This window comes from Salmo trutta, chromosome 29 (genome assembly GCF_901001165.1).
Source record: "Salmo trutta chromosome 29, fSalTru1.1, whole genome shotgun sequence".
Lineage (NCBI taxonomy): Eukaryota > Metazoa > Chordata > Actinopteri > Salmoniformes > Salmonidae > Salmo > Salmo trutta.
In genome coordinates this window covers 8,961,410-8,988,378 of record NC_042985.1, presented here as the reverse complement: position 1 = coordinate 8,988,378, position 26,969 = coordinate 8,961,410, and the positions used below count along the sequence as shown (strand labels likewise).

The 26,969-nt window shown below is 45.5% G+C and overlaps 1 protein-coding gene across 1 annotated transcript in view; it reads right to left on the bottom strand.

Moving 5' to 3' along the window:
* The window catches only part of LOC115166867 (A disintegrin and metalloproteinase with thrombospondin motifs 17-like), a 74,263-nt gene that overhangs the window by 39,714 nt on the left and 7,580 nt on the right, over nucleotides 1-26,969 (bottom strand). The window contains exon 3 of the mRNA XM_029720764.1: nucleotides 24,574-24,763. Within this exon, the coding sequence (XP_029576624.1) occupies nucleotides 24,574-24,763 (190 nt within the window). The remainder of the gene's footprint in view (nucleotides 1-24,573; nucleotides 24,764-26,969) is intronic.

Here is a 26,969-nt window from a genome sequence, read left to right as displayed (position 1 = left end):
GGCCCGTCTGCCCGGAGACGCCAGAGCGGCCGACTGCCCGGATCAGCCAGAGCGGCCCATCAGCCAGGATCAGCCAGAGCGGCCCATCAGCCAGAGCGGCCCATCGGCCAGGATCAGCCAGAGCGGCCCATCTACCCAGAGTCTGCCGATTACCAAAAACCAAGGGAGTCTAGCAGCAACCCTGAACTGAGTGAGCCTGACAATTCAGAACTTAAAGTGATTAACTGTTTAATTAATGAGTCTGCCTACAGGGTGGAGAGGAAGAGGTCTGCCCATGATCCGGAACAGGAGGAGTCTGCCTACGGCCCGAGGCTGATCGGGTCGGTGTGCATTGTTGAGGACAGTAGGCCAGAGCCTGAACCACCACCTGCTTAGGTGGTTTGGGGAGGGGGGGTGTAGCACAAGTGCCGTCGGTGACGGCAGCCACCCTCCCTTCCCTCCCTTTAGTTTAGGGGGATTTTTTTGTTGTTGTTTGGGGTTTTCGTTATTCTTGAGGTGCTTCCGGGGTTAGCACCTTTAGGGGGGGGGGGTACTGTCACGTCCTGGCCAGTATAAGGGTTAATTGTTATTGTAGTTTGGTCAGGACGTGGCAGAGGGTATTTGTCTTATGTGGTTTGGGGTGGTGTGTTTGTTGAAGGGCATTTGATTTATTATTTCCGGGTTTTGGTTTATGTTCTATGTTTAGGTATTTCTATGTTTAGTCGAGTAAGTGTATTTCTATGTTAGGTTAATGGGGGGGTTGGGACTCTCAATTGGAGGCAGCTGCTTCCTCGTTGCCTCTGATTGAGAGTCCTATATATGGGTAATTGTTTGGTGTAGGTTTTGTGGGAGATTGTTTCTTGTCTAGCGTGTGTGAGCCTGAGAAGACTGTTTCGTTGATCGTGAGTTTGTTTTTGTTATTTTGGTGTTCATTTTGAGTTAATAAAAGTTCAAGATGAGCAACCACATACCTGCTGCATTTTGGTCCTCCTTTCCCAACGACAACCGTGACAAAAAGTGCAATATGTGCCATGTCAAAAAAGCTAACGTTTAAGTTCCTTGCTCAGAACATGAGAACATATGAAAGCTGGTGGTTCCTTTTAACATGAGTCTTCAATATTCCCAGGTAAGAAGTTTTAGGTTGTAGTTATTATAGGAATTATAGGACTATTTCTCTCTATACGATTTGTATTTCATATACCTTTGACAATTGGATGTTCTTATAGGCACTTTAGTATTGCCAGGGTAACAGTATAGCTTCCGTCCCTCTCCTCGTTCCTACCTGGGCTCGAACCAGGAACACATCGACAACAGCCACCCTCGAAGCAGCGTTGCCCATGCAGAGCAAGGGGAACAACTACTCCAAGTCTCAGAGCGAGTGAAGTCACCGATTGAAACGCTATTAGCGCGCACCCCGCTAACTAGCTAGCCATTTCACATCGCTTACACCAGCCTAATCTCGGGAGTTGATAGGCTTGAAGTCATAAACAGCGCAATGCTTGAAGCATTGCAAGAGCTGCTGGCAAACACACGAAAGTGCTGTTTGAATGAATGCTTACGAGCCTGCTGGTGCCTACCATCGCTCAGTCCGACTGCTCTATCAAATCATAGACTTAATTATAACATAATAACACACAGAAATACGAGCCTTTGGTAATTAAAATGGTTGAATCCGGAAACTATCATTTCGAAAACAAAACGTTTATTCTTTCAGTGAAATACGGCAACGTTCCATGTTTTATCTAACGGATGGCATCCCTAAGTCTATATATTGCTGTTACATTGTACAACCTTCAATGTTATGTCATAATTATGTACAATTCTGGCAAATTAATTCCGGCCTTTTTTAGGAATAAATGGACTTCACACAGTTCGCAATGAGCCAGGCGGCCCAAACTGCTGCATATACCCTGACTGCTTGCACGGAACGCAAGAGAAGTGACACAATTGCCCTAGTTATAAGAAATTCATGTTAGGAGGCAATATTAACTAAATATGCAGGTTTAAAAATATATACTTGTGTATTGATTTTAATGAAAGGCATTGATGTTTATGGTTAGGTAAATTGGCGCAACGAGTGCTTTATTCGCAAATGCGCTTGTTAAATCATCACCCGTTTGTCGAAGTAGGCTGTGATTCAATGAGAAATTAACAGGCACCGCATCGATTATATGCAATGCCGGACACGCTAGATAAACTAGTAATTATGTTAAGATTGATTGTTTTTTATAAGCTAAGTTTAATGCTAGCTAGCAACTTACCTTGGCTTCTTGCTGCCCTCGCGTAACAGGTAGTCAGCCTGCCACGCAGGCTCCTCGTGGAGTGCAATGTAAGGCAGGTGGTTAGAGCGTTGGACTAGTAACCGGAAGGTTGCAAAAACGAATCCCCGAGCTGACAAGGTAAAAATCTGTCGTTCTGCCCCTGAACAAGGCAGTTAGCCTCTCTAGGACCGGCGGGACGAATTCGTCCCACCTACGTAACAGCCAGTTGAATCCTGTGGCGCGATTTTCAAATACCTTTGAAATGCTATTACTTCAATTTCTCAAACATATGACTATTTTACAGCTATTTAAAGACAAGACTCTCGTTAATCTAACCACACTGTCCGATTTCAAAAAGGCTTTACAACGAAAGCAAAACATTAGATTATGTCAGCAGAGTACCCAGCCAGAAATAATCAGACACCCATTTTTCAAGCTAGCATATAATGTCACAAAAACCCAAATCACAGCTAAATGCAGCACTAACCTTTGATGATCTTCATCAGATGACACACCTAGGACATTATGTTATACAATACATGCATGTTTTGTTCAATCAAGTTCATATTTATATCAAAAACCAGCTTTTTACATTAGAATGTGACGTTCAGAACTAGCATACCCCCCGCAAACTTCCGGCGAATTTACTAACAATTTACTAAATTACTCACGATAAACGTTCACAAAAAGCATAACAATTATTTTAAGAATTATAGATACATTACTCCTCTATGCACTCGATATGTCCGATTTTAAAATAGCTTTTCGGTGAAAGCACATTTTGCAATATTCTAAGTAGATAGCCCGGCATCACAGGGCTAGCTATTTAGACACCCACCAAGTTTAGCCTTCACCAAAGTCAGATTTACTATTAGAAAAGTTTGATTACCTTTCCTGTTCTTCGTCAGAATGCACTCCCAGGACTTCTACTTCAATAACAAATGTAGGTTTGGTCCAAAATAATCCATAGTTATGTTCCAACAGCGACGTTTTGTTTGTGTGTTCTAGACACTATCCCAATGGTAAATAAATTTCATGCGCACTGCGCATTTCGTGACAAAAGATTTCTAAATATTTCACTACCGTACTTCGAAGCATGTCAACCGCTGTTTAAAATCAATTTTTATGCAATTTTTCTCGTAAAAAAGCGATAATATTCTGACCGGGAATCTGCAATTAGGTAAACAGCCGAAAGAAAATACAGCACGGGGTCGAATCGGGCACGCGCCTAAGCCCTTTGTCCTCTGATCGGCCACTTGGCAAAGGCGATTATGTGTTTCAGCCTGAGGCTGCCTCGTCATCGTTCAGGTTTTTCCCGGGCTCTGAGAGCCTATTGGAGCCGTAGGAAGTGTCACGTTACAGCTAAGATCCTGACTCTTCAATAAACAGAAGCAAGAACAACAACACCTTGTCAGACAGGCCACTTCCTGCATGAAATCTTCTCAGGTTTTTGCCTGCCATAGGAGTTCTGTTATACTCACAGACACCATTCAAACAGTTTTAGAAACTTTAGGGTGTTTTCTATCCAAAGCCAATAATTATATGCATATTCTAGTTACTGGGCAGTAGTAATAACCAGATTAAATCGGGTACGTTTTTTATCCAGCCGTGCAAATACTGCCCCCTATCCCCAACAGGTTAAATTGTTTAACTTGGGTCAAACGTTTCGGGTAGCCTTCCACAAGCTTCCCACAATAAGTTTGGTGAATTTTGGCCCATTCCTCCTGACATAGCTGGTGTAACTGAGTAAGGTTTGTTGGCCTCCTTGCTCGCACACACTTTTTCAGTTCTGCCCACAAATTTTCTATAGGATTGAGGTCAGGGCTTTGTGATGGCCACACCAATACTTTAACTTTGTTGTCCTTAAGCCATTTTGCCACAACTTTGGAAGTATGCTTTGGGTCATTGTCCATTTGGAAGACCCATTTGCGACCAAGCTTGAAACTTCCTAACTGATGTCTTGAGATGTTGCTTCAATATATCCACACAATTCCTCATGATGCCATCTATTTTGTGAAGTGCACCAGTCCCTCCTGCAGTAAAACACCCCCACAACATGATGTTGCCACCCCCGTGCTTCACGGTTGGGATGGTGTTCTTCGCCTTGCACGCCTCCCCCTTTGTCCTCCAAACATAACGATGGTCATTATGGCCAAACAGTTCTATTTCTCCAAAAAAAAACATTTCTCCAAAAAGTATGATCTTTGTCCCCATGTGCAGTTGCAAAACATCGTCTGGCTTTTTTATGGTGGTTTTGGAGCAGTGGCTTCTTCCTTGCTGAGCGGCCTTTCAGGTTATGTCGATATAGGACTCGTTTTACTGTGGATATAGATACTTTTCAACCTGTTTCCTCCAGCATCTTCACAAGGTCCTTTGCTGTTGTTCTGGGATAGATTTGCACTTTTCGCACCGAAGTACGTTCATCTCTAGGAGACAGAACGCATCTCCTTCCTGAGTGGTATGACGGCTGCGTGGTCCCATGGTGTTTATACTTGCATAGTATTGTTTGTACAGGTGAACATGGTACCTTCAGGCGATTGGAAATTGCTCCCAAGGATGAACCAGACTTGCGGAGGTATACAATTTTTTCTGAGGTCTTGGCAGATTTCTTTTGAATTACCCATGATGTCAAGCAAAGGGGCACTGAGTTTGAAGGTAGGCCTTGAAATACATCCACAGGTACACCTCCAATTGACTCAAATTATGTCAATTAGCCTTTCAGAAGCTTCTAAAGCCATGACATCATTTTCTCGAATTTTCCAAGCTGTTTAAAGGCACAGTCAACTTAGTGTTTGTAAACTTCTGACCCACTGGAATTGTAATACAGTGAATTATAAGTGAAATAATCTGTCTGTAAACAATTCTTGGGAAAATGACTTGTGTCAGGCACAAAGTAGATGTCATAACCGACTTGCAAAAACTATAGTTTGTTAACAAGAAATTTGTGGAGTGGTTGAAAAACGAGTTTTAATGACTCCAACCTAAGTGTATGTAAACTTCTGACTTCAACTGTATATTTTTTGTATACACTTCATGTACACATTCATTTAACATTCCTTAAAATATACTGATGAAAGAAATGAAGGGAACACTTAAACAACACATCCTAGATCTGAATGAAATAAATAATCTTATTAAATACTTTTTTCTTTACATAGTTGAATGTGCTGACAACAAAATCCCACAAAAATAATCAATGGAAATCCAATTTATCAACGCATGGAGGTCTGGATTTGGAGTCACACTCAAAATTAAAGTGGAAAACCACACTACAGGCTGATCCAACTTTGATGTAATGTCCTTAAAACAAGTCAAAATGAGGCTTAGTAGTGTGTGTGGCCTCCACGTGCCTGTATGACCTCCCTACAACGCCTGGGCATGCTCCTGATGAGGTGGCGAATGGTCTCCTGAGGGACCTCCTCCCAGACCTGGACTAAAGCATCCGCCAACTCCTGGACAATCTGTGGTGCAACGTGGCGTTGGTGGATGGAGCGAGACATGATGTCCCAGATGTGCTCAATTGGATTCAGGTCTTTGGAACGGGTGGGCCAGTCCATAGCATCAATGCCTTCCTCTTGCAGGAACTGCTGACACACTCCAGCCACATGAGGTCTAGCATTGTCTTGCATTAGGAGGAACCCAGGGCCAACCGCACCAGCATATGGTCTCACAAGGGGTCTGAGGATCTCATCTCGGTACCTAATGGCAGTCAGGCTACCTCTGGCGAGCACATGGAGGGTTGTGCGGCCCCCCAAAGAAATGCCACCCCACACCATGACTGACCCACCGCCAAACCGGTGTCATGACTGTCCTGATCAGGTCAGGATACAGGAGACCACCACCCTACAGATTATCTCCCAAACCCCCAACAGAGGAGGAGAGATCTAGGGGTCTGAAGATGTGGGGGTTTTATGACACCTCATGCCCATAATACAGAGAAATTCCTTTGTCCTAACAATGGAGAACTGGCCTCAGAACCTTAAACATGCAATAAAGGAACTTTGGAACAATGGTTTCCGTCAGCCACAATGGTGGTTATGACGAAAAGTGGAATATTAAAATGTATGTAACTTTTGTATTTGTTTTTAAAGGTTAAGAGATGACGTTATTATGAAAACATTGTACCTTTAAGAGTTTTCCCAGTATATGCCTGATGTTTATACATTGTACGCTGTTTGGAAAATATCCAAATCAAACAGAATGTTTTGGCAAAGATGAAATGTGAAGTTAGTGTCTAAAATCGGATTTTTAGCCAAATCTAAGCCTTGCCCCTGTACTTGGTCCGCCCAGAGAATCGCCCTAAAGGCTGTCACACCCACCTCTGACCCGAGGGTATAAGACAGGAGATTGGAGAATTAACATAGTAGACTATTGACCCCAAGCTGCAGCGAAGGTCTAACAAAGTCGACGAACCCCAAAACGAAACACAAGGTTGAAGACAAAGAAATATTTTTCTACACGAGCTACGGACGAGTAGCTGTGTCTAAGCGGGTGAATTCAAGCCGAACCACCCAGCCTCCACTCTCGATTGAATCGTGGTATCGACACCATTCGAGCCGAAGCTGTGAGCTCTGAGCTACAGAGCTGTCTGTCCTCAGAAGACCCCTTTCAGATCAAGGGTGAGGATCAGACCACTTAGCCAAGAAGGACACTGACATCGTGAGGACAACCGGAGAGTTGCGCCGTAGAAGTGCGTCATTTAGAAGCCTAAACGACCCACGCGGAGCTTCCCACCTGAGAACTACAACACGTAATTACATCATTATATTCTGACCCATAAGAGCGGCAGTTCGGGGCAAGGCTAATTTTAAATAAGCATGGCTGACAAATGAACCCAAATGTATATTTCTCTCGTGTACTTCCTTTCTTTCTCTCTCTTTAAAATCCCCATTTTGGGTAACAAGCGCCAGAGTGTGTTGGCCCGTTGTACTAAGTCCTAATCAATAGCTAGACTGTGTTTTGTGTATGTGCATTTTTATCATCATTTTAGCTTGCTAGTAAATAAATAATCAACTAAGATTGGTGTGGTAAATTCAGTGGTAAAGCCCGGGTCCGTGCAGATTCCCGGATTATACGACTTTCAGATAATGAGACTGTAGAGGAAACTGATTAATTTAGCGACTGTTGTAATCGATATTCTGATATCCTTTGAGTTAATTTGGGAAATAGAAACTCAATCAAAACAATGTTCCCATGGTGCCCCAGGTTAATGAGTTAATAATTGCTTGATTCATTGCTTAATTCATTTAATCACGTAATTATAAACCGTTAATCATTCGATGAGCAACAGTCGTCACATTAACTAATACAACGTCACGACATATGGCGCCCCCTGTGAGGAATCTAAGATAGGACTAGGCCGCACTGTTGTGTTATTCCATATCAATTGTGTAGCAATATATATACATTCCATTAATAGCTATAGGCAGGACTAGTGCGGGAGAGAAGTGTGTGTGTGTCGTTCCATTTGACCCAGATACTGGTCGGGAGAGAACGACCCCTGTTGTATATCTGACCAAAGCCAGTGTGAAGGGGGTCTACTGAATGCTACGAGCTAGGGCATATGTACCAGCCGATGCAGGCATTCTGAGAAATAATACTAGTTGGGCCTAACGTAGTGTTATTTCTGTCGATCGCTTTCAGGAGTGATCTGACTCGGTCATAAGTAATTCCTAGAGCAGAGGACATATGAGCCAGCCATTACGGAAATTAGAGTAGATATATTCGTTTGACCGAAGCGAAGTTATTATCTCTCTACCTCTCGCGTTGGGTAATGGGGAGAGGTTAAGGGTTGAACGTGAGACGTCACCAAGTAAACCCGTTCCCTTGTTGGAGGGAACATCCCTTGTGCGGCGAGGGGGAAACCCCGCGCAAGGAAAGCTAAGCATTGCGCCAGATGCTAAACTAACAAAGGGGAGCCGCCATTTTTGTTTTCCTCTTTGTTCATAGTGAATTCCCGCGTTAGACGGGAATCCTGTGTGTTCTCAGCTTGGGCTATCCGTAACCTCTGGCGAAGAATCGCCAGTCATTTTTCGTGAAATAAGTCAGGTTACGCTGTACGATATCTAACCAGTCTCAACGGATTGGATATCACTGTCTCATTCAATTTAATATACATTAAATTGCTACACTACCTGTGCAGGTTGGTTAGGGGAATAATACACACACGAATGTGTTCTAACCAATGAGACATAGTTAAACTTTTCAATGTTAACTTAGATATAGCAATTACTTCAGGTTAATTAAAGCTAATTCCTTTAGCCTATGCGGGGTTGACTAATCATTCAAATTGATTAATAGATTAAAGCTGTTTTACCAGCTTAATGGTGTTTAGGTAGACTTTTTAACAGTTTTGTAAAATTCTATTTTCACTGGTACCCTGTCGATTTTAGCTTGTGTTAACAGTGACCTCTGGTGGTGAAGAATCACCAGTAATTATTTTTAAATAATTCAGGTTATGCTGTACGATATCTAACCAGTCTCAACTGAGTGGATATCATTGTCTCGTTCAATTTAATATACATTAAATTGCTACACTACCGTCCAGGTTGGTTATTGGAATAATACGCAAACTAATGTGTTCTAACCAATGAGACATAGTTAAACTTTTCAATGTTAACTTAGATATAGCAATTACTTCAGGTTAATTAAAGCTAATTCTTTTAGCTATACAGGGTTGACTAATCATTCAAATTGATTAATAGATTAAAGCTGTTTTACCAGCTTAATGGTGTTTAGGTAGACTTTTTAACAGTATTGTAAAATTCAATTTTCACTGGTACCCTGTCGATTTTAGCTTGTGTTAACAGTGACCTCCGGTGGTGAAGAATCACCAGTAATTATTTTTAAATAATTCAGGTTATGCTGTACGATATCTAACCAGTCTCAACTGATTGGATATCATTGTCTCGTTCAATTTAATACACATTAAATTGCTACACTACCGTCCAGGTTGGTTATTGGAATAATACGCAAACTAATGTGTACTAACCAATGAGACATAGTTAAACTTTTCAACGTTAACTTAGAGATAGCAACTCTTTCAGGTGAATTAAAATTAAAATTCCCAAATAGCCGATACAGGTTAGATTTATCATTAAAATCGATTTAATCAATGAAACCTGTTTTGGCAAGTTCAGTAATAACCAACTCACATTACTGACCCAGTCTTGATGATTCACTGACGTTTACAAACTGAGTTAAATCGTGTTTGCAGCCTCCAACTAAAAACCCCAAACATTACGTAAATTGAAATAACTGACAATCATAATAATGAGCAATCCATCAGATGGGTTTCCACCCATTTCCCCTCTAATCAGTGGACCTTCACCCACGGAAAGATTGATCGCGGACCTCAGCAACGATGCAAATCCTAACTATGCCGAGGGGCTGAAAATGTTAGATTTCAATGCCATAAGCGAGAAAAATGCAGACATTGCGACAGACGCTCTTCAAAATAGACCATCAGGCGGAGGCCTTGTGAAGGTTCTCTCCAGTTTAGCCCTCAACTATGCCCACCAGCAGAGATGGACAGTGCACCAGTACCTCAGTGCCCAGCAGAGGCACGAGCAGGAAGCTGGGGAGTTCAGGGTACAGGTGGAGAGAACCAGGGAGCTGGCATCGAAAGCCGAAAAAGATAAGCTACTGCTAGCTGAGGAACTGTGTGTGAGAACAGATAAATTGGAAGATCTGTCTAACACTTATAACAAAGAACGCGAACAATCTCTTGACCAAATCCGTATTCTAAAAGAACAACTCGGTTTAGCCAAAACTAAATACGATGAAGTCCACGCGAAACTAGATGAATCGGAAGAGCTAGTTAGAAAACGGGGCGAGCAAATTGATGCCCTACAAACGGTTGTGAATGAAACCACTCAAAGCAATAATGCTCTATTCCAAAAGCTGCAGACCAAAGACGATCAGTTAATGAACACAATGACCAAGTTGGAGGACAAAACAGCAGAACTCATTGAAGTCGCTGATTTAATGAAGGATGAGAAAGACCAGGTGAGAAAGTTGGAAAATGTGACCTCTAAACAAAAGGAGGACATCGCATCACTGGATCTCTCACTCCACACTCGCGACCTCTCCCTGCAAACCATGACAGACAAGTATGAGGCCGAGCGAAAAAAGGGCGACACCTACGTGTCGAAAATAAACACCCTCAACTCCCAGGTGGACTCTGCGATGCAGCATAACACCACCCTTAGGTATCATCTGGAGGAACTCCAGAACAGTCACGCGCTAGCGCGGGACAACCAAACCAAGCAACCTAGCTCACATCCGGAGCTAAGAGAACGAGGGAATGTAGATGACAGGAGATTTCAGCCTCTTTCTCTTGGCCATTCGGCCCACAGTGAATTGGGGCCTCCTCGCCAACACAACCACAGCTTGACTTTTCCTCTTGGCCTCTCGGCCCACAATTCTCCACGGGAGAGTGCAGATGCTCCCCGCGCACTTGGCGGGGATCGCCTTGACAAAATCGTCAAAAACTTCCGCCTCTTCGACCCCGTTCCGGGAAAGCCAAACGACACTGAGACATTCTTAGCAGACATAGAGGACGCCTTGGATGGCTACCCAAACGCTACGAATGCAGACAGGCTCTATCTTTTGAAGCGAACGTCCAACAGACACGTGACAAGGTTCATCCGTCTACAAGAGCAACACGTGCAAAACGACTATGCTAAACTTGCCACGGTTTTGAAAATAGAATTCAGTGGTTCTGCGACTCGCAAACACGATAGTTCGTTGGCTAACAATATCAGACAAGCTCGAAATGAACACCCACAAGCCTACTATCACCGGCTTCGTTCAGCTTACTTTGGCATGCTCACTGAAACAGGAATGGAAGACCTATTGCCGTTCAAACAACTTTTTCTGTCAAACATGTCTCCCAACTTCATTAACTACTTGGGCCCTACTGCCCACGTCGGGTTGCCAATCTCGACGCTCCGAGAGCTGGCAAGCACCGCTTTTGAAGCATCAAAAGCAAGCCGGGCTAAGAGCCCGGACACCTCGACTTTCGAGCTTAGGCGGGAACCATCACTCGAATTAGAAGGGGCTGCATCAGGGACATATGCTGTAAAAGAGGACGATCAAAGGGGGTGGCTACCAAGTAACCACCACCCCGACAACCACCGCCGTAACAATAGCTACGATGAACGTCCCCAATCTAACAGGTCCCGTAGAGATCAACCTAGCCGACATGCCCCTCCGCCTAACTCTCACAAAGGGTCAGGACACAAGGGTAATAAGCGTAACAAGGGCAACAAATTGTTCAACAATGATTTAAACGCTAACCGAAATGATATAGAAGCTCTGATAAAAGATGTACTGCATCGTAAGAAATTTGAGAAAGAGGACAAGGATAAATCCTCATGACTAGGCGTAAAATCGTTGGAAACCGAGTCCGCCGAAATTCATGCAATTCAAGAGGACGCAAACATTTCCATTACCCCCGCCCCCACTCGAATCCCTGTCCAGGTACCGCCCGTTCTAGACACAAGCCCGCAGGTTTTGTCTACAGACTTGGACACGGAGGTGGAGATGCACGAGATAAGCAGCTTTGCAACAGATGATTCCTCTACCATTCCGATAGAGGACCCACTGGGTCACGTAGGTGACTTATCTGTCTTGGAAATCGACGCAGATTACAAACCGCTCCGTTCTCCCAACCCACTCCATTTTGTTGGGGATATGACGAGAAAAACCAACTCGAACAGGCCATACCTTAGAACAGTCCTGGAGGACTGTGTGACCTGTCACGCTCTGATAGATTCGGGTTCAACAATTTCCCTCATATCCGAAATCTTGCTGGATGAACTAAAAAGGGCAGTGGACCCAACAAAACGTTGGTTGAAAACGCAACATTGCGATACGAATCTTCGAGGTTTCACTCAAGCTACCTCGCCCCTAACCAAACGTCTCCTACTTAAACTCAACTTCGAAAGCGTGTCACTGATACACCCCGTGTATGTGACTAGCATCGAAATCGAACGAATGCTGATTGGGAGTGATTTAATTGACCGTTTGGTACCACTAATGGATTGGAAAACCAATCAAATCTGGTCACAAATACCTATGCCTACTCCGTTGACTTCGCCGCATTCTTCCAAGGCTACCTGTCTTACATTGTGCAACGACGAGGGTCCGATGTCAGCATCTGACGCAAACCCTGTGAACTTGGCCATGAGCCCGCCATTTGTGGCAAAGGACAATGTGAGTTCGACTCGGAACTTAACCGAACATGTGGTTTTCTTGTGCGGCTTGGGTGATTCACCAGCCGACACTTACCGCCCTCCTCTGATAGGGGGCGTGTGCCTAAACGGCACTATGGCTGAGGATACCAGGCTGGCCACCTGGTCAGAAAAATCAGCAATCAGTTTGGAAATGTTCAACGAAATTTCGAAAACGGCTAACTGCCATCCCCTTGTGCAGAAAACGTTTAGATTTCCACTGGGAACGACTCCCCAGACAACACTCACCGCAATAGGGGTGTGTGCGCTATCGATCCGCATTGGAACCAAGGAATTATCCCACTACCTACTGGTTGTCGTGGACCTCCCACATACAGTCTATGTGGGAGCGGACATTTTGGTAAGATTGGGTGTTAAACTTGATACCATACACCAAGTTCTTCGGTCTTTGGCGCAGCCAAACCAACATGCCTTGTCTTTCGACCCGGTGCGAATGGCTTCCGGGCAGACTATTCCTGAAGCTTGCAAGACGATAACTGAGTCCGCCATGTTGATACCGGCAAGAACCACAGAGGTTTCTGTAAGACTGAACCTGGCGCCCGGATACCGGATGGAAGGCACCACTGCGTTCTTCCAACCCTCTCCAAAACTATTCGACTTGGGGCTAACTATCAATGGCAACCCACTGTTGGAACTAACCGCTAGATCCACTTACCTCCTGGTACAAAATCTGACTCAAGTGGATATTTCCATTCCTCGGCACACTCAGCTAGGAACATTGATCGATTACGCCTTCCATGATTTTGAACTAGTTGTTCCTGTGATTGGGCCTCTTCCGTCCTCCCTAGACCTAGATGGCGAGAGAGGTACGCTGTTTACTTGTCAGTCAAAATCAATAGCACTAACTCCCGTATTGCCACTGGACGACACATCGGTATTCCGGCTGGATGCCGATCCTGACAGCAACCTGTTAATATACTCCATCGTCACGGAGGATGATATTGCGTCTCCTCCTGCATGCGAAGTACACTCTTGTGAGAAAACAACCGATGACTCTTCCAAAAGTGACATGCCGTCACCACCCGATGAAGACCTGTACAATGTCGCCGAACCATATCCTGGTTTCCATGCACAGGTAATACAACTACTGTCGGAGGCTGATGCTCTTGTCAATGACACTGAACGCCATCAGTTGAGAGAATTGTTTAACAAACACAGTGAGATCTGGTCGACAGACTCGCTGGATTGCGGGGTTACGGGTATCCATGTGGTGCGTATTCCTACGCCACCCGGAGCAACTCCTACGTTCGTTAGACAATACAAAATCCCGCTCGCAGCATACGCAGCAGTACAAGAGATTATCGATTCCTTATTAGCTAAACGGATAATCAGGGAATGTAACAGTACGTACAGCGCTCCCGTGTGGCCTGTTCTGAAACCAACGGGTAAATGGCGTCTTACCATTGACTATAGACAACTCAACAAACTGGTTCCGTTGTCTCGTTGGCCAATGACACAGCTCGACCAAGAGTTGCCAAAGGTGGCAAACGCCAAGTACTTCTCCACCGTCGACGTGGCAAATGGTTTCTGGACCATGACAGTCGACCCGCGTGACCAACACAAGTTGGCTTTCTCTTTCTCGAACAAGCTCTTCACGTTCAATCGTTGCCCATTCGGGTATGCAAACTCCCCCTCAGAGTTCAACATCTTCCTGCACAAGGCGATGCCAGACGCAGCCTCTAGGGGGACGATAATTTACGTGGACGACGTTCTCATGAGAAGTGAGACTTGGTCACATCACCTCAATGAAATGGACCACGTTCTCACCCAACTCGGGACTGCAGGGGCTAAGTTGGCCATCATGAAAGGGCAATGGTGCAGGACCAAGGTAAACTACGTTGGGCTTCTGGTGGGTGCCGAGGGCATCCTGCCACAGTCTAACCGAATCCAAGCAGTCCGCAACATCAAAACACCTACAAACCTTCACGAGGTGCGCAGCTTCTTGGGAGTATGTAATTACTCCCGTCAATTCATCGAAAACTACGCCGACTTGTCAAAACCGTTGACTCACCTTCTTCAGAAAGACACCCCATTCGTTTGGGATGTCACTCACAACGAAGCGGTGGCTTCCTTGAAAAACATGCTTTGCGAGGCACCCTGCCTGGTATACCCCAACAAAGACAAGACATTCTTTTTGGAAGTCGGTTTCTCAGAGCACTGCCTTAGCGCTGGGTTGTACCAAAAATACGACCAAGACAAACGTGTGGTTGCTTACGCGAGCAAAACACTCAACCCCGCCGAACACAAATACTCAGACTGCGAAAAAGCGCTGCTGTCGACAGTCTGGGCGATCAAACACTTCACCAGTTATGTCGGCGGACAAAAGGTGATCATAGAAACATGTCACCAGCCTGTGACTTTTCTGAAAAGCCAACGAATCCGTGAGGGTGCTGTACACAACAGCAGGATAGCGGCTTGGCTCATGACGCTGCAGAGCCATGATGTAGTAATCAACTACGCAAAAGCAAAGAACCTGCCTTTGGGCAGTGCTTTGGCGGTGTGTCAACACTGTGGTGACGATGAAACCGACTCCGGACCACCCCCGCGTGACATCGCTCCGCCATTGCCTTCGAACCATCACTATTTCGAAGAGAACGTGTGTCTCGACATGCCGATGGCATTTGTAGATGGCTGTTCTTACCGCCATCTAGACCACTTGCAAGCTGGGGTGGGATTGGTATGGCACAACGACATTCCGTGCAAACCACTTCAATTTCAGCTTGGCAACAAGACCAGCCAGTTTGCAGAAGTGGCTGGCGTGCTGATCACCCTGCAAACCGCGGTGAAACACGAATTGGCAGAACTGACGATCTGCACCGACTCTAACTACGCGAGACTCACCTTCTTATGCCACTTGCCGTTTTGGAAACAAAAGCACATGACTACTTCAAGTGGTAAAGAGGTGAAAAACAAAGAGCTCATTCTAGCTTGTGATGATCTCATCACCAAACACGACATACAGGTGTATTGGAAGAAAGTCAAGGGACACTCCAAATCACCTGGTCGTGACAAACTTGGCAACGACCATGCTGACAGCATGGCGAAATCTGGTGCAATTCACGGCACCCCTTGGGTGTTTGCTGCTCGAGACGAAAAACCCACTGAGGAGGCTATGGTGTCTGCGGTAACGCGTAGCCATGTAGCACCACGGAAAACGTCGTCGCACAAACATAATGTGTTGCTAACGCATTCATTCATGAATGGCGACCTGGTAGCAATGCAACACCAAGATGAGTCCCTCGCCACGTTGATGGCATTCCTGTCGGATCCTGTCAACCACCCAGTGTCCGAACTGGCTTTGGCAGGTTCACACGACTTGCGTTCGCTGTACGCAACTAAACAGCACCTCACACTTGTAGATGACCTATTGGTGTATGTTTCAGAAACCGACACCGCTCGAAGGTGGGTGGTTCCTAAAACACAGAGGGGGATAATGATAGCTCATGCCCACGACGAGCCATGTGGAGGCCATAGGGGGGTCAAGGCTACATGCGAAACATTGCGACAGGTGGCCCACTGGCCTCACATGGAACAAGACGTGGCACGATACGTGAGGGGGTGTCTAGTTTGCTGCCAGTTTCAACCCACCAAGCCACTTCACAGAGCACCCCTGCAACGCAAGGGTGTGTCTTACCCCTGGAGCTCGATCCAGATCGACTGGGTCGGCCCAGTTGCCAGGTCTGCCAGAGGCAACAAGTACCTCCTCACAGTGACTTGCGCATTCACAAAGTGGGTGGAGTGCCTGCCGGCGACCAATGACACAGCGGAAACCACTGCCGTTCTTTTGCTAAACCACGTTTTCAGTCGTTTCGGCCTGCCAGGAGAAACCGTGGACAGCGACAGAGGAACCCACTTTTCGGCAGCTGTAATGACCGAACTGTGGAAGCTCCTGGGAGTCAAAGCTAAACTCCACATCGCGTACCACCCTAGGAGCTCGGGGGGGGTAGAAAGGAGCAACCAATCAATTGTCAGAATCTTGAGGAAATATGTGGCAGCCAACCACAAAGATTGGGACCTCAAACTCCCATTGGTACTGATGGCAATCAGAGCCACACGCAACAGGTCTACGGGAATGACACCCTTTGAGATGATGACGGGCCGGCAAATGACCCTTCCACTGCATCTCCTGTACCAACCGGGAGATGTCGCCGCAGCCACCGCCTACACGGCTCATCAATACGTGACCGACTTGCGGAACCATCTCCAGACTACCTTTGCGTACGCTCAAGGACAATTGGAAAGAAGTGCAGAAGGTGACAAGACCTATTACGACAAAAAAGCCTCACACCAGGTGTTCGAGGTCGGAGATAAGGTGTGGTACTACATATACACCAAACCCGCGGGCGTCGCAACAAAGTTCCTGCCCCACTGGACGGGGCCACACGAGATTGTGGTGAAGCTATCACCTGTAGCTTACCAGATCAAAATCAGCAAAGGTCGACAAACCGCCACATTAAAGTGGGTCCACCGGAACCAAATCAAGTTGTACACTCCCCCCATGGGAATAGAAGGGGTGCTAGCCAGCACCGAATAGATAAAAACCCTAGCAAAAACCCAGAGGTACTAAGAAAATTCTTAAGTACCCTCAGCTGATCCCTTCCAGGAGACCAGTACGTTGCACCTAATATCTTTTATCCTCTTCCCAGCTACCAGATATACATCTGCTGTCACTAGTGATATCGTCCTGCGCTGTACTGATTAAAAATAAGAAAAACAGAAAAATAGTTGTCAAAACAATTTTTGGTTACGAATACAAATAACTGAAATAATCCAACAATCTCTGATTATGCGTTTCTGTAGGATGGAGTTCCTTTGGATGATCCTGACACTCTGCGCCCTGGTCAAAACCAACCCAGCAGACGTAATCACGAACGGACCCCCTACGGGAATCGTTCTCAGCGACGATCCAGGACTCCTCATAACTAACTGCAGAGTACACACGCAGAGGGTATATGTCCGCCTAGATGCAGAGAATGTGTACCGCCAACACATTCCACCTGCGGCGCATTTGAGTTGGGCCGGGGATGACTGGACCAGCCAGGCAATTAAGCACGCCCAGCTAGACACTGCCCATATGTTGGCCCAACTCCAAAAGTTCACAGTAACCCAGTCAGAACTAGCTGAGCCCAGGCGAGAAAAACGATTCGTCGGGGCGCTACTATCGATAGGGGCAGCCGTAGGGTCACTATTTGCCCTAGGTACCACTGCCGTCAACGCAGTCAGTCTAGCCACAGTCAAGAGGAATGTTAGGGAGATTACTGAAGAGATGCCACTTATCCAGCAGCAGATGAAGGCACAGGCCCTTAGGTTGCAACATGTGGGAAAGTCTCTCCAGGACACTATTCTGGTGGTCAACACACGCTACTCTCCTGAACAAAACTATCCTGTCTGTAGGAAAGCTAGCAGAGGTCATGAACCATGACTATGCCCATGTCCAATTGGTTCGATTGTTACTGGAGGATTTTCTCCGTGAAGTTAGCTCTTCTATGGACCACTTGGCCATGAATAGAATCCCCTCATATCTAGTGCCCCTCTCAATGGTGCACGACATATTGACCTCAGCTACTTCAACCACACTAAGGCCGTTACAATCACATTTGGCCTATAGTCTGGGGTCGGCCATCCCAATACACGTTGATGTTGATCGTAATGAAGTGGGTTTTCTACTGACGCTGCCGGTTGTTGAACTGGAGAATATCTATAGATTGAAAACGGTTCTCAATGTAGGATTTTGGCGCGACAGTACCCACGTAAAGATTGCCACGCCCCCAGTTGTAGCTTACCAGGAAAACAACCCAGATTTCTATCTCACCCCTAACCTGCTAATGTGTACTCTAACCAAAGATGTCCACTACCTTTGTCCTAGCAAACCATTTGTCAGGGATAACACTGAGCGTCTTTGTGGTATTAAAGCTATCACCAGCGAAGAACGCTGTAGAGCCAAACTAACAGCCAGGGATGGGGCCACCACCACACAAGTGGAGGTGGTAGGGAACCGATGGTTGGTCAACACACCGTTCGCGTCCGCCACTATGACTTACGAACGCCATGACTCCATCACCCAATTAAACCTCCCCAACCAGACTGTTTTTGTTACGGTACCAGAGGGGGCGATTATTCACGTAGACGACCTCGCTCTATACCACCTTCCCGGTGACCGGATAGACACAGAGATTGAAATGCCGGACGCTTTTGCTAAACGTTCCCTTGAGTTACCACAAGCCATTCAATACCAAATCCAGTACGAGGGACCCATGACTGTCGATCTTAGCGTACTGGATGAGGCACTGTTAGTCGACCCGACTGACTACAGACCAAAAGATTGGTCTGTCGCCCGCTCTTGGACGGTGCCGGACAGTATCCTGACTGTTACCATGATCCTTGGTCTCATTTCCCTTGGCGTGTGCACCTACTACGTACACAGGCGCACACGTGCAATGGAAGACCTAATGAGGTCTTATACTAGGATCACCCGTGGGACGGAAGCGATCCCGATTTTTGGAAAGGTGGCAATGGATCCGGAAACCCTCTTACAGGGCCCAGTCCCAGCCTCCTCTCCCGAACTCGCTAGGTCAGCCCAGTAATGTCCCTAATGTAAGCTTGGCCTTCAGGGGCCAAGTTTTTCCAAGTGCCTTAACTACCCACCTGCAAGTAGGATCAACCTAGACATGACATTAGAGACAATGCCATGATAAAGCTATTTAGCCAAGGCCTTGGACATATATAGAACATAGTCCATATTAGATGATTAAGGTGTGGTAGACATATTTTGTATACTTTTATGTTTTTATTCCAATTTTTCGTTTCATTACCTTTGACACTTAGGAAGCCTTAGAGCCAAGACACCGCTCCTTTGGGGAGGAAATGTAATGATGTATTGCCTGAGTGTTGTGCGTTATTAACGTCTGCCAAGTTACTGCCTAGGTCCACTAACCGGGATAACCGGACGACGGGCCGGAACACAGAGCCACTGCCAGACCTCCTTGATCCATTCTGGTGGTGATCCACAGCTTGCGGAAAGCCTACCAGGGGGAACCACTAAAGGGGGGGGGCTGCTCTGATGATCCACAGACCAGGACATCCGATGGTCATTCTTATGGTGGGTTGCAACATGCAGAATCATTCCAAGTTGAACCTACCAGAGGGGGACTGTCATGACTGTCCTGATCAGGTCAGGATACAGGAGACCACCACCCTACAGATTATCTCCCAAACCCCCAACAGAGGAGGAGAGATCTAGGGGTCTGAAGATGTGGGGGTTTTATGACACCTCATGCCCATAATACAGAGAAATTCCTTTGTCCTAACAATGGAGAACTGGCCTCAGAACCTTAAACATGCAATAAAGGAACTTTGGAACAATGGTTTCCGTCAGCCACAATGGTGGTTATGACGAAAAGTGGAATATTAAAATGTATGTAACTTTTGTATTTGTTTTTAAAGGTTAAGAGATGACGTTATTATGAAAACATTGTACCTTTAAGAGTTTTCCCAGTATATGCCTGATGTTTATACATTGTACGCTGTTTGGAAAATATCCAAATCAAACAGAATGTTTTGGCAAAGATGAAATGTGAAGTTAGTGTCTAAAATCGGATTTTTAGCCAAATCTAAGCCTTGCCCCTGTACTTGGTCCGCCCAGAGAATCGCCCTAAAGGCTGTCACACCCACCTCTGACCCGAGGGTATAAGACAGGAGATTGGAGAATTAACATAGTAGACTATTGACCCCAAGCTGCAGCGAAGGTCTAACAAAGTCGACGAACCCCAAAACGAAACACAAGGTTGAAGACAAAGAAATATTTTTCTACACGAGCTACGGACGAGTAGCTGTGTCTAAGCGGGTGAATTCAAGCCGAACCACCCAGCCTCCACTCTCGATTGAATCGTGGTATCGACACCATTCGAGCTGAAGCTGTGAGCTCTGAGCTACAGAGCTGTCTGTCCTCAGAAGACCCCTTTCAGATCAAGGGTGAGGATCAGACCACTTAGCCAAGAAGGACACTGACATCGTGAGGACAACCGGAGAGTTGCGCCGTAGAAGTGCGTCATTTAGAAGCCTAAACGACCCACGCGGAGCTTCCCACCTGAGAACTACAACACGTAATTACATCATTATATTCTGACCCATAAGAGCGGCAGTTCGGGGCAAGGCTAATTTTAAATAAGCATGGCTGACAAATGAACCCAAATGTATATTTCTCTCGTGTACTTCCTTTCTTTCTCTCTCTTTAAAATCCCCATTTTGGGTAACAAGCGCCAGAGTGTGTTGGCCCGTTGTACTAAGTCCTAATCAATAGCTAGACTGTGTTTTGTGTATGTGCATTTTTATCATCATTTTAGCTTGCTAGTAAATAAATAATCAACTAAGATTGGTGTGGTAAATTCAGTGGTAAAGCCCGGGTCCGTGCAGATTCCCGGATTATACGACTTTCAGATAATGAGACTGTAGAGGAAACTGATTAATTTAGCGACTGTTGTAATCGATATTCTGATATCCTTTGAGTTAATTTGGGAAATAGAAACTCAATCAAAACAATGTTCCCATGGTGCCCCAGGTTAATGAGTTAATAATTGCTTGATTCATTGCTTAATTCATTTAATCACGTAATTATAAACCGTTAATCATTCGATGAGCAACAGTCGTCACATTAACTAATACAACGTCACGACACCGGTCATGCTGGAGGATGTTGCAGGCAGTAGAACGTTCTCCACGGCGTCTCCAGACTGTCATGTCTGTCACGTGCTCAGTGTGAACCTGCTTTCATCTGTGAAGAGCACAGGGCGCCAGTGGCGAATTTGCCAATCTTGGTGTTCTCTGGCAAATGCCAAACGTCCTGCACGGTGTTGGACTGTAAGCACAACCCCCACCTGTGGACGTCGGGCCCTCATACCACCCTCATGGAGTCTGTTTCTGACCGTTTGAGCAGACACATGCACATTTGGGGCCTGCTGGAGGTCATTTTGCAGGGCTCTGGCAGTGCTTCTCCTGCTCCTCCTTGCACAAAGCCGGAGGTAGCGGTCCTGCTGCTGGGTTGTTGCCCTCCTACGGCCTCCTCCACGTCTCCTGATGTACTGGCCTGTCTCCTGGTAGCGCCTCCATGCTCTGGACACTACGCTGACAGACACAGCAAACCTTCTTGCCACAGCTCGCATTGATGTGCCATCCTGGATGAGCTGCACTACCTGAGCCACTTGTGTGGGTTGTAGACTCCGTCTCATGCTACCACTAGAGTGAAAGCACTGCCAGCATTCAAAAGTGACCAAAACATCAGCCAGGAAGCATAGGAACTGAGAGGTGGTCTGTGGTTCCCACCTGCAGAACCACTCCTTTATTGGGGGTGTCTTGCTAATTGCCTATAATTTCCACCTGTTGTCTATTCCATTTGCACAACAGCATGTGAAATGTATTGTCAATCAGTGTTGCTTCCTAAGTGGACAGTTTGATTTCACATAAGTGTGATTGACTTGGAGTTACATTGTGTTGTTTAAGTGTTCCCTTTATTTTTATGAGCAGTGTATTTCAAACTCATGAGACATTGGGACCAAAATACACTATACATTCAAGAATGTAATGTTTTGCACTGTAGTTCTGAAGGCCGGTCGATGCTCTGTGAGCCAAATTTTTGTGAGTGTAATGTAAAACTATTCATTTTTTCTGGTCTATTTCACTTTTGTTTAATATCTATTTCACTTGCATTGGCAATGTAAACATATGTTTCCCATGCCAATAAAGCCCCTTTGTCACAACGTCCACAGAAGGTGGCGCCACTCCTCGGTCGGGCGGCGCTCGGCGGTCGTCGTCGCTGGCCTACTAGCTGCCACCGATCCATGTTTCATATGTCTGTTAGTTATGTCTGTTTAGTACGCACCTGTTCCTTGTTTGTAATTAGTGGGAGGGTATTTAGTTTGTCCGTTTCTTGTTTGGGATTTGTGCGGGATTGTTTTGTGTTACGTTGAGGTAGAAGGGCTGGATGATTTTTTGAATGTGTTTAATTACACAACTATTTTGGATAGGCCATAGGGTTGCCGGGCTGCGCCCAGTGTATTTTTGAGTTTGGAGCTGTTCTCCCTTTTGATTGTGGTTTGCACCCTGCCTAGTCACTGTGTTCACTCTGGACTTTATTAAATATATATTCTACGGACCTTTCGTCTCCTGCGCCTGACTCACCCGTTTCCTGCTCCTTTAAATACGTGACACCCTTAAATTGAAATTTAATTGAAATTGAATTGAGAGAGAAAAAGAGAGAAAAAAAAGCGCAGACAGATCAAAAAAGCAAGAGAAAAATAAACAGAGACAGACAGAGAGGGACAGACAGACCGACAGGCAGACAGAGAGACAGTCAGACAGAGACAGACAGACAGAGCAGGCCCCAACAGGAGTTTAAAGAGAGGAAATGCACATTAAAACAAGGCCCAGCTGCCAGCCCTGAAACGCCTCTCCTTCCAACAGATTGAAGCTAAATAAACATCAAAGAATGTAAATATTGCTCAGAAACCCATGATTTATGAAACCTACACCAGGACGACTCCTGAATACTAAACTACTGTACCACAAAGACATGGGGAAGAAGATGGCGTCAAGGATTGGGCAGTGACTGATTACATGTCAGTTACATGTAATTTGATTACAAAAAAACTGTAACTGTAGTCAGTTACGTCACCAGCGAAAAATATTGTAATCAGATTGCAGATACTTTTGAAAAACTATACGACAACTTCTTGGAATATTTAAAAATTCAGAAAGGATGTTTACGAAAAAATGTATTATGGCACCTTGCTGTTTTCTCAATGAAATTCAATTCAGCATTGAAAAAAGGTGCAAGTTTAAGTTTGTTCCACCTGAGCGAGTCTGACCACAAGTCAGAGACCACTATGATGACACACCAAATGGGTTTGATGGATCCTTTTTGTCTTCTTCTAATGGGGATGGCGTTCAAATTGGAATGGTTTTAATGCTCTGAGGCATTTCAAGGGGGTCACGTCAATTCAACTCAGTCAATTGACCATCACACAGTCTGCATGGATGGTCTACTTCTCTCCTTCCTTCAAAGCTTCTGATGGACTACTTCTCTCCTTCCTTCAAAGCTTCTGATGGACTACTTCTCTCCTTCCTTCAAAGCTTCTAATGGACTACTTCTCTCCTTCCTTCAAAGCTTCTAATGGACTACTTCTCTCCTTCCTTCAAAGCTTCTAATGGACTACTTCTCTCCTTCCTTCAAAGCTTCTAATGGACTACTTCTCTCCTTCCTTCAAAGCTTCTAATGGACTACTTCTCTCCTTCCTTCAAAGCTTCTAATGGACTACTTCTCTCCTTCCTTCAAAGCTTCTGATGGACTACTTCTCTCCTTCCTTCAAAGCTTCTGATGGACTACTTCTCTCCTTCCTTCAAAGCTTCTAATGGACTACTTCTCTCCTTCCTTCAAAGCTTCTGATGGACTACTTCTCTCCTTCCTTCAAAGCTTCTAATGGACTACTTCTCTCCTTCCTTCAAAGCTTCTAATGGACTACTTCTCTCCTTCCTTCAAAGCTTCTGATGGACTACTTCTCTCCTTCCTTCAAAGCTTCTAATGGACTACTTCTCTCCTTCCTTCAAAGCTTCTAATGGACTACTTCTCTCCTTCCTTCAAAGCTTCTAATGGACTACTTCTCTCCTTCCTTCAAAGCTTCTGATGGACTACTTCTCTCCTTCCTTCAAAGCTTCTAATGGACTACTTCTCTCCTTCCTTCAAAGCTTCTGATTACATTTGGACCCTACTGACTAGAATAAGTTATGCATAGAAGTTACAAAAGGGCCTAATAAACTTGCATGTATGGTAATGAAGCTTTTGAAAATCAATTAGACCACAACCATAACATTACTATTATCTAATGTACATGCAGCTGTCACTTCGACTATTGATTGATCGTTACTAAAACAATGACAAAGTACAGCCACACTTCACAGACACGGAGGATCCACTCTCTCACTCCAATCCCTTTCCTTTCCCTTCCAAATCCACAAAAATCAATCGAAAGTGGCAGTGGCGGTCCAATGGTATCCAATATCCACTATCCACCATTTCTGTCACTCACCTGTAATGGTGCCGCAGTCCTTGGGCTGCTTGTCTGCAGCTGTGGATCCAGGGGGAGGGACAGAAGGAGGGCTGGTCTTGGCTGAGCGTCGGTGTCGGACCACCCTGTGCTGCAGCCCGGAGAAGGAGCTGGAAGAACTGCTGACCGGCTGGATGAAGAGACTGTCCTCTCCTGTATAGACCAGTCCAGTCTGAAGAGAGACCGAGAGAGAGAGAGAGAGAGAGAGAGAGAGAGACAGAGAGAGAGAGAGAGAGAGAGAGAGAGAGAGAGAGAGAGAGAGAGAAAGAGAGAGAGACAGAGAGAGAGCAAAAGAACAACAGAGCAGCCGTTAACATTCATACTCCCCTCATGTTTTTAGGCTAGATCAGCTTTTAACATATCTCTTGGTTTTCTCTCACGAGATCCCAGATAGTTGTTTGCATCATGCCACCTCCCCTTTCCCCCCGACCAGAGCTGCCTCAAGCCCCACCTCTATACCCTCAACCTCAACCCCAACCAAAAACCAGCCCCTGGCCAACACCATGCAGGGCCTTATAGGAACAAATACCTTATAGTCTAACCCAAAGCCTCCACTGACGTAGTCCAGTGAAACGTGAATAAACTGCAACGTATAAACACGGCCGGCCCGCTCAATAGGCAGGATTAGTCGGCCGCTTATGGCGACAGATTGACGAGGGCAGCGTTTTCTGAACTAAACTGACCAACACGCATTTTGTTTGTCCACATTTTGTTACGTTACAGCCTTATTCTAAAATGTATTATATCGTTTTTTCCCCCTCATCAATCTACACACAATACCCCATAATGACAACCCAAAAACGTTTTTTTATACATTTTTGCAAATGTATTAATAAAAAAAATGAAATATCACATTTACTTAAGTATTCAGACCCTTTACTTAGTACTTTATTGAAGCACCTTTGGCAGCGATTACAGCCTTGAGTCTTCTTGGGTATGATGCTACAAGCTTGGCACACCTGTATTTGAGGAGTTTCTCCCATTCTTCTCTGCAGATCCTCTCAAGCTCTGTCAGGTTGGATGGGGAGCGTCGTTGCACAGCTTTTTCAGGTCTCTCCAGAGATGTTCGATTAGGTTCAAATCTGGGCTCTGGCTGGGCCACTCAAGAACATTCAGAGACTTGTCCGGAAGCCCCTCCAGCATTGTCTTGGCTATGTGCTTAGGGTTGTTGTCCTGTTGGAAGGTGAACCTTCACCCCTGTCTGAGGTCCTGAGCGCTCTGGAGCAGGTTTTCATCAAGGATCTCTCTGTACTTTGCTCCGTTCATCTTTCCCTCAAGCCTGACTAGTCTCCCAGTCCCTGCTGCTAAAAAACATTGCCAGGTTTCCTCCAGACGTGATGTTTGGCATTCAGGCCAAAGAGTTCAATCTTGGTTTCATCAGACCAGAGAATCTTGTTTGTCATGGTCTGATAGTCCTTTAGGTGCATTTTGGCAAACTCCAAGCGGGCTGTCATGTGCCTTTTACTGAGGAGTGGCTTACATCTGCCCACTCAACCATAAAGGCCTGATTGGTGGAGTGCTGCAGAGATGTTTGTCACTCTGGAAGGTTCTCCCATCTCCACAGAGGAACTCTGGAGCTCTGTCAGAATGACCATTGGGTTCTTGGTCACCTCCATGACCAATGCCCATCTCCCCCATTGCTCAGTTTGGCCGGGTGGGCCAGCTCTAGGAAGAGTCTTGGTGGTTCCAAACTTCTTCCATTTAAGAATGATGGAGGCCATTGTGTTAATGGGGACCTACAATGCTTCAGAAATGTTTTGGTTCTATTCCCCAGATCTGTACCTCGACACAATCCTGTCTCAGAGTTCTTCGGACAATTCCTTCGACCTCATGGGTTTGTTTTTACTCTGACATGCACTGTCAACTGTGGGACCTTATATAGACAGGTGTGTGCCTTTCCAAATCATATCCAATCAATTTAATTTACCACAGGTGGACTCCAATCAAGTTGTAGAAACATCTCAAGGATGATCAATGGAAATAGGATGCACCTGAGTCTCATAGCAAAGGGTCTGAATACTTATGTAAATAAGGTATTTCTGTTTTTTATTTCTAAAAAACTGCTTTAGCTTTGTCATTATGGGGTATTGTGTGTAGATTGATGAGGGAATTTTTCTTTAATTGAATTTGATCAATTTTAGAATAAGTCTGAAATGTAATAAAATGTGGAAAGAGTCAAGGGGTCTGAATACTTTCCGAATGCACTGCAATTCTGCCCAAAAACAATAACAATTTCTCTCAACCAATGGCAAATGGGCTTTTTAGTTGAGCACTGATGCCGCCCTGTGATAAACCATGCCCACTTTGTCAAAGGCAGGGGCGCAAAATATTTAGCTTGTCCATTCCCAGCGCGCCTCTCAAGGGTGCTGTTGGAGAGA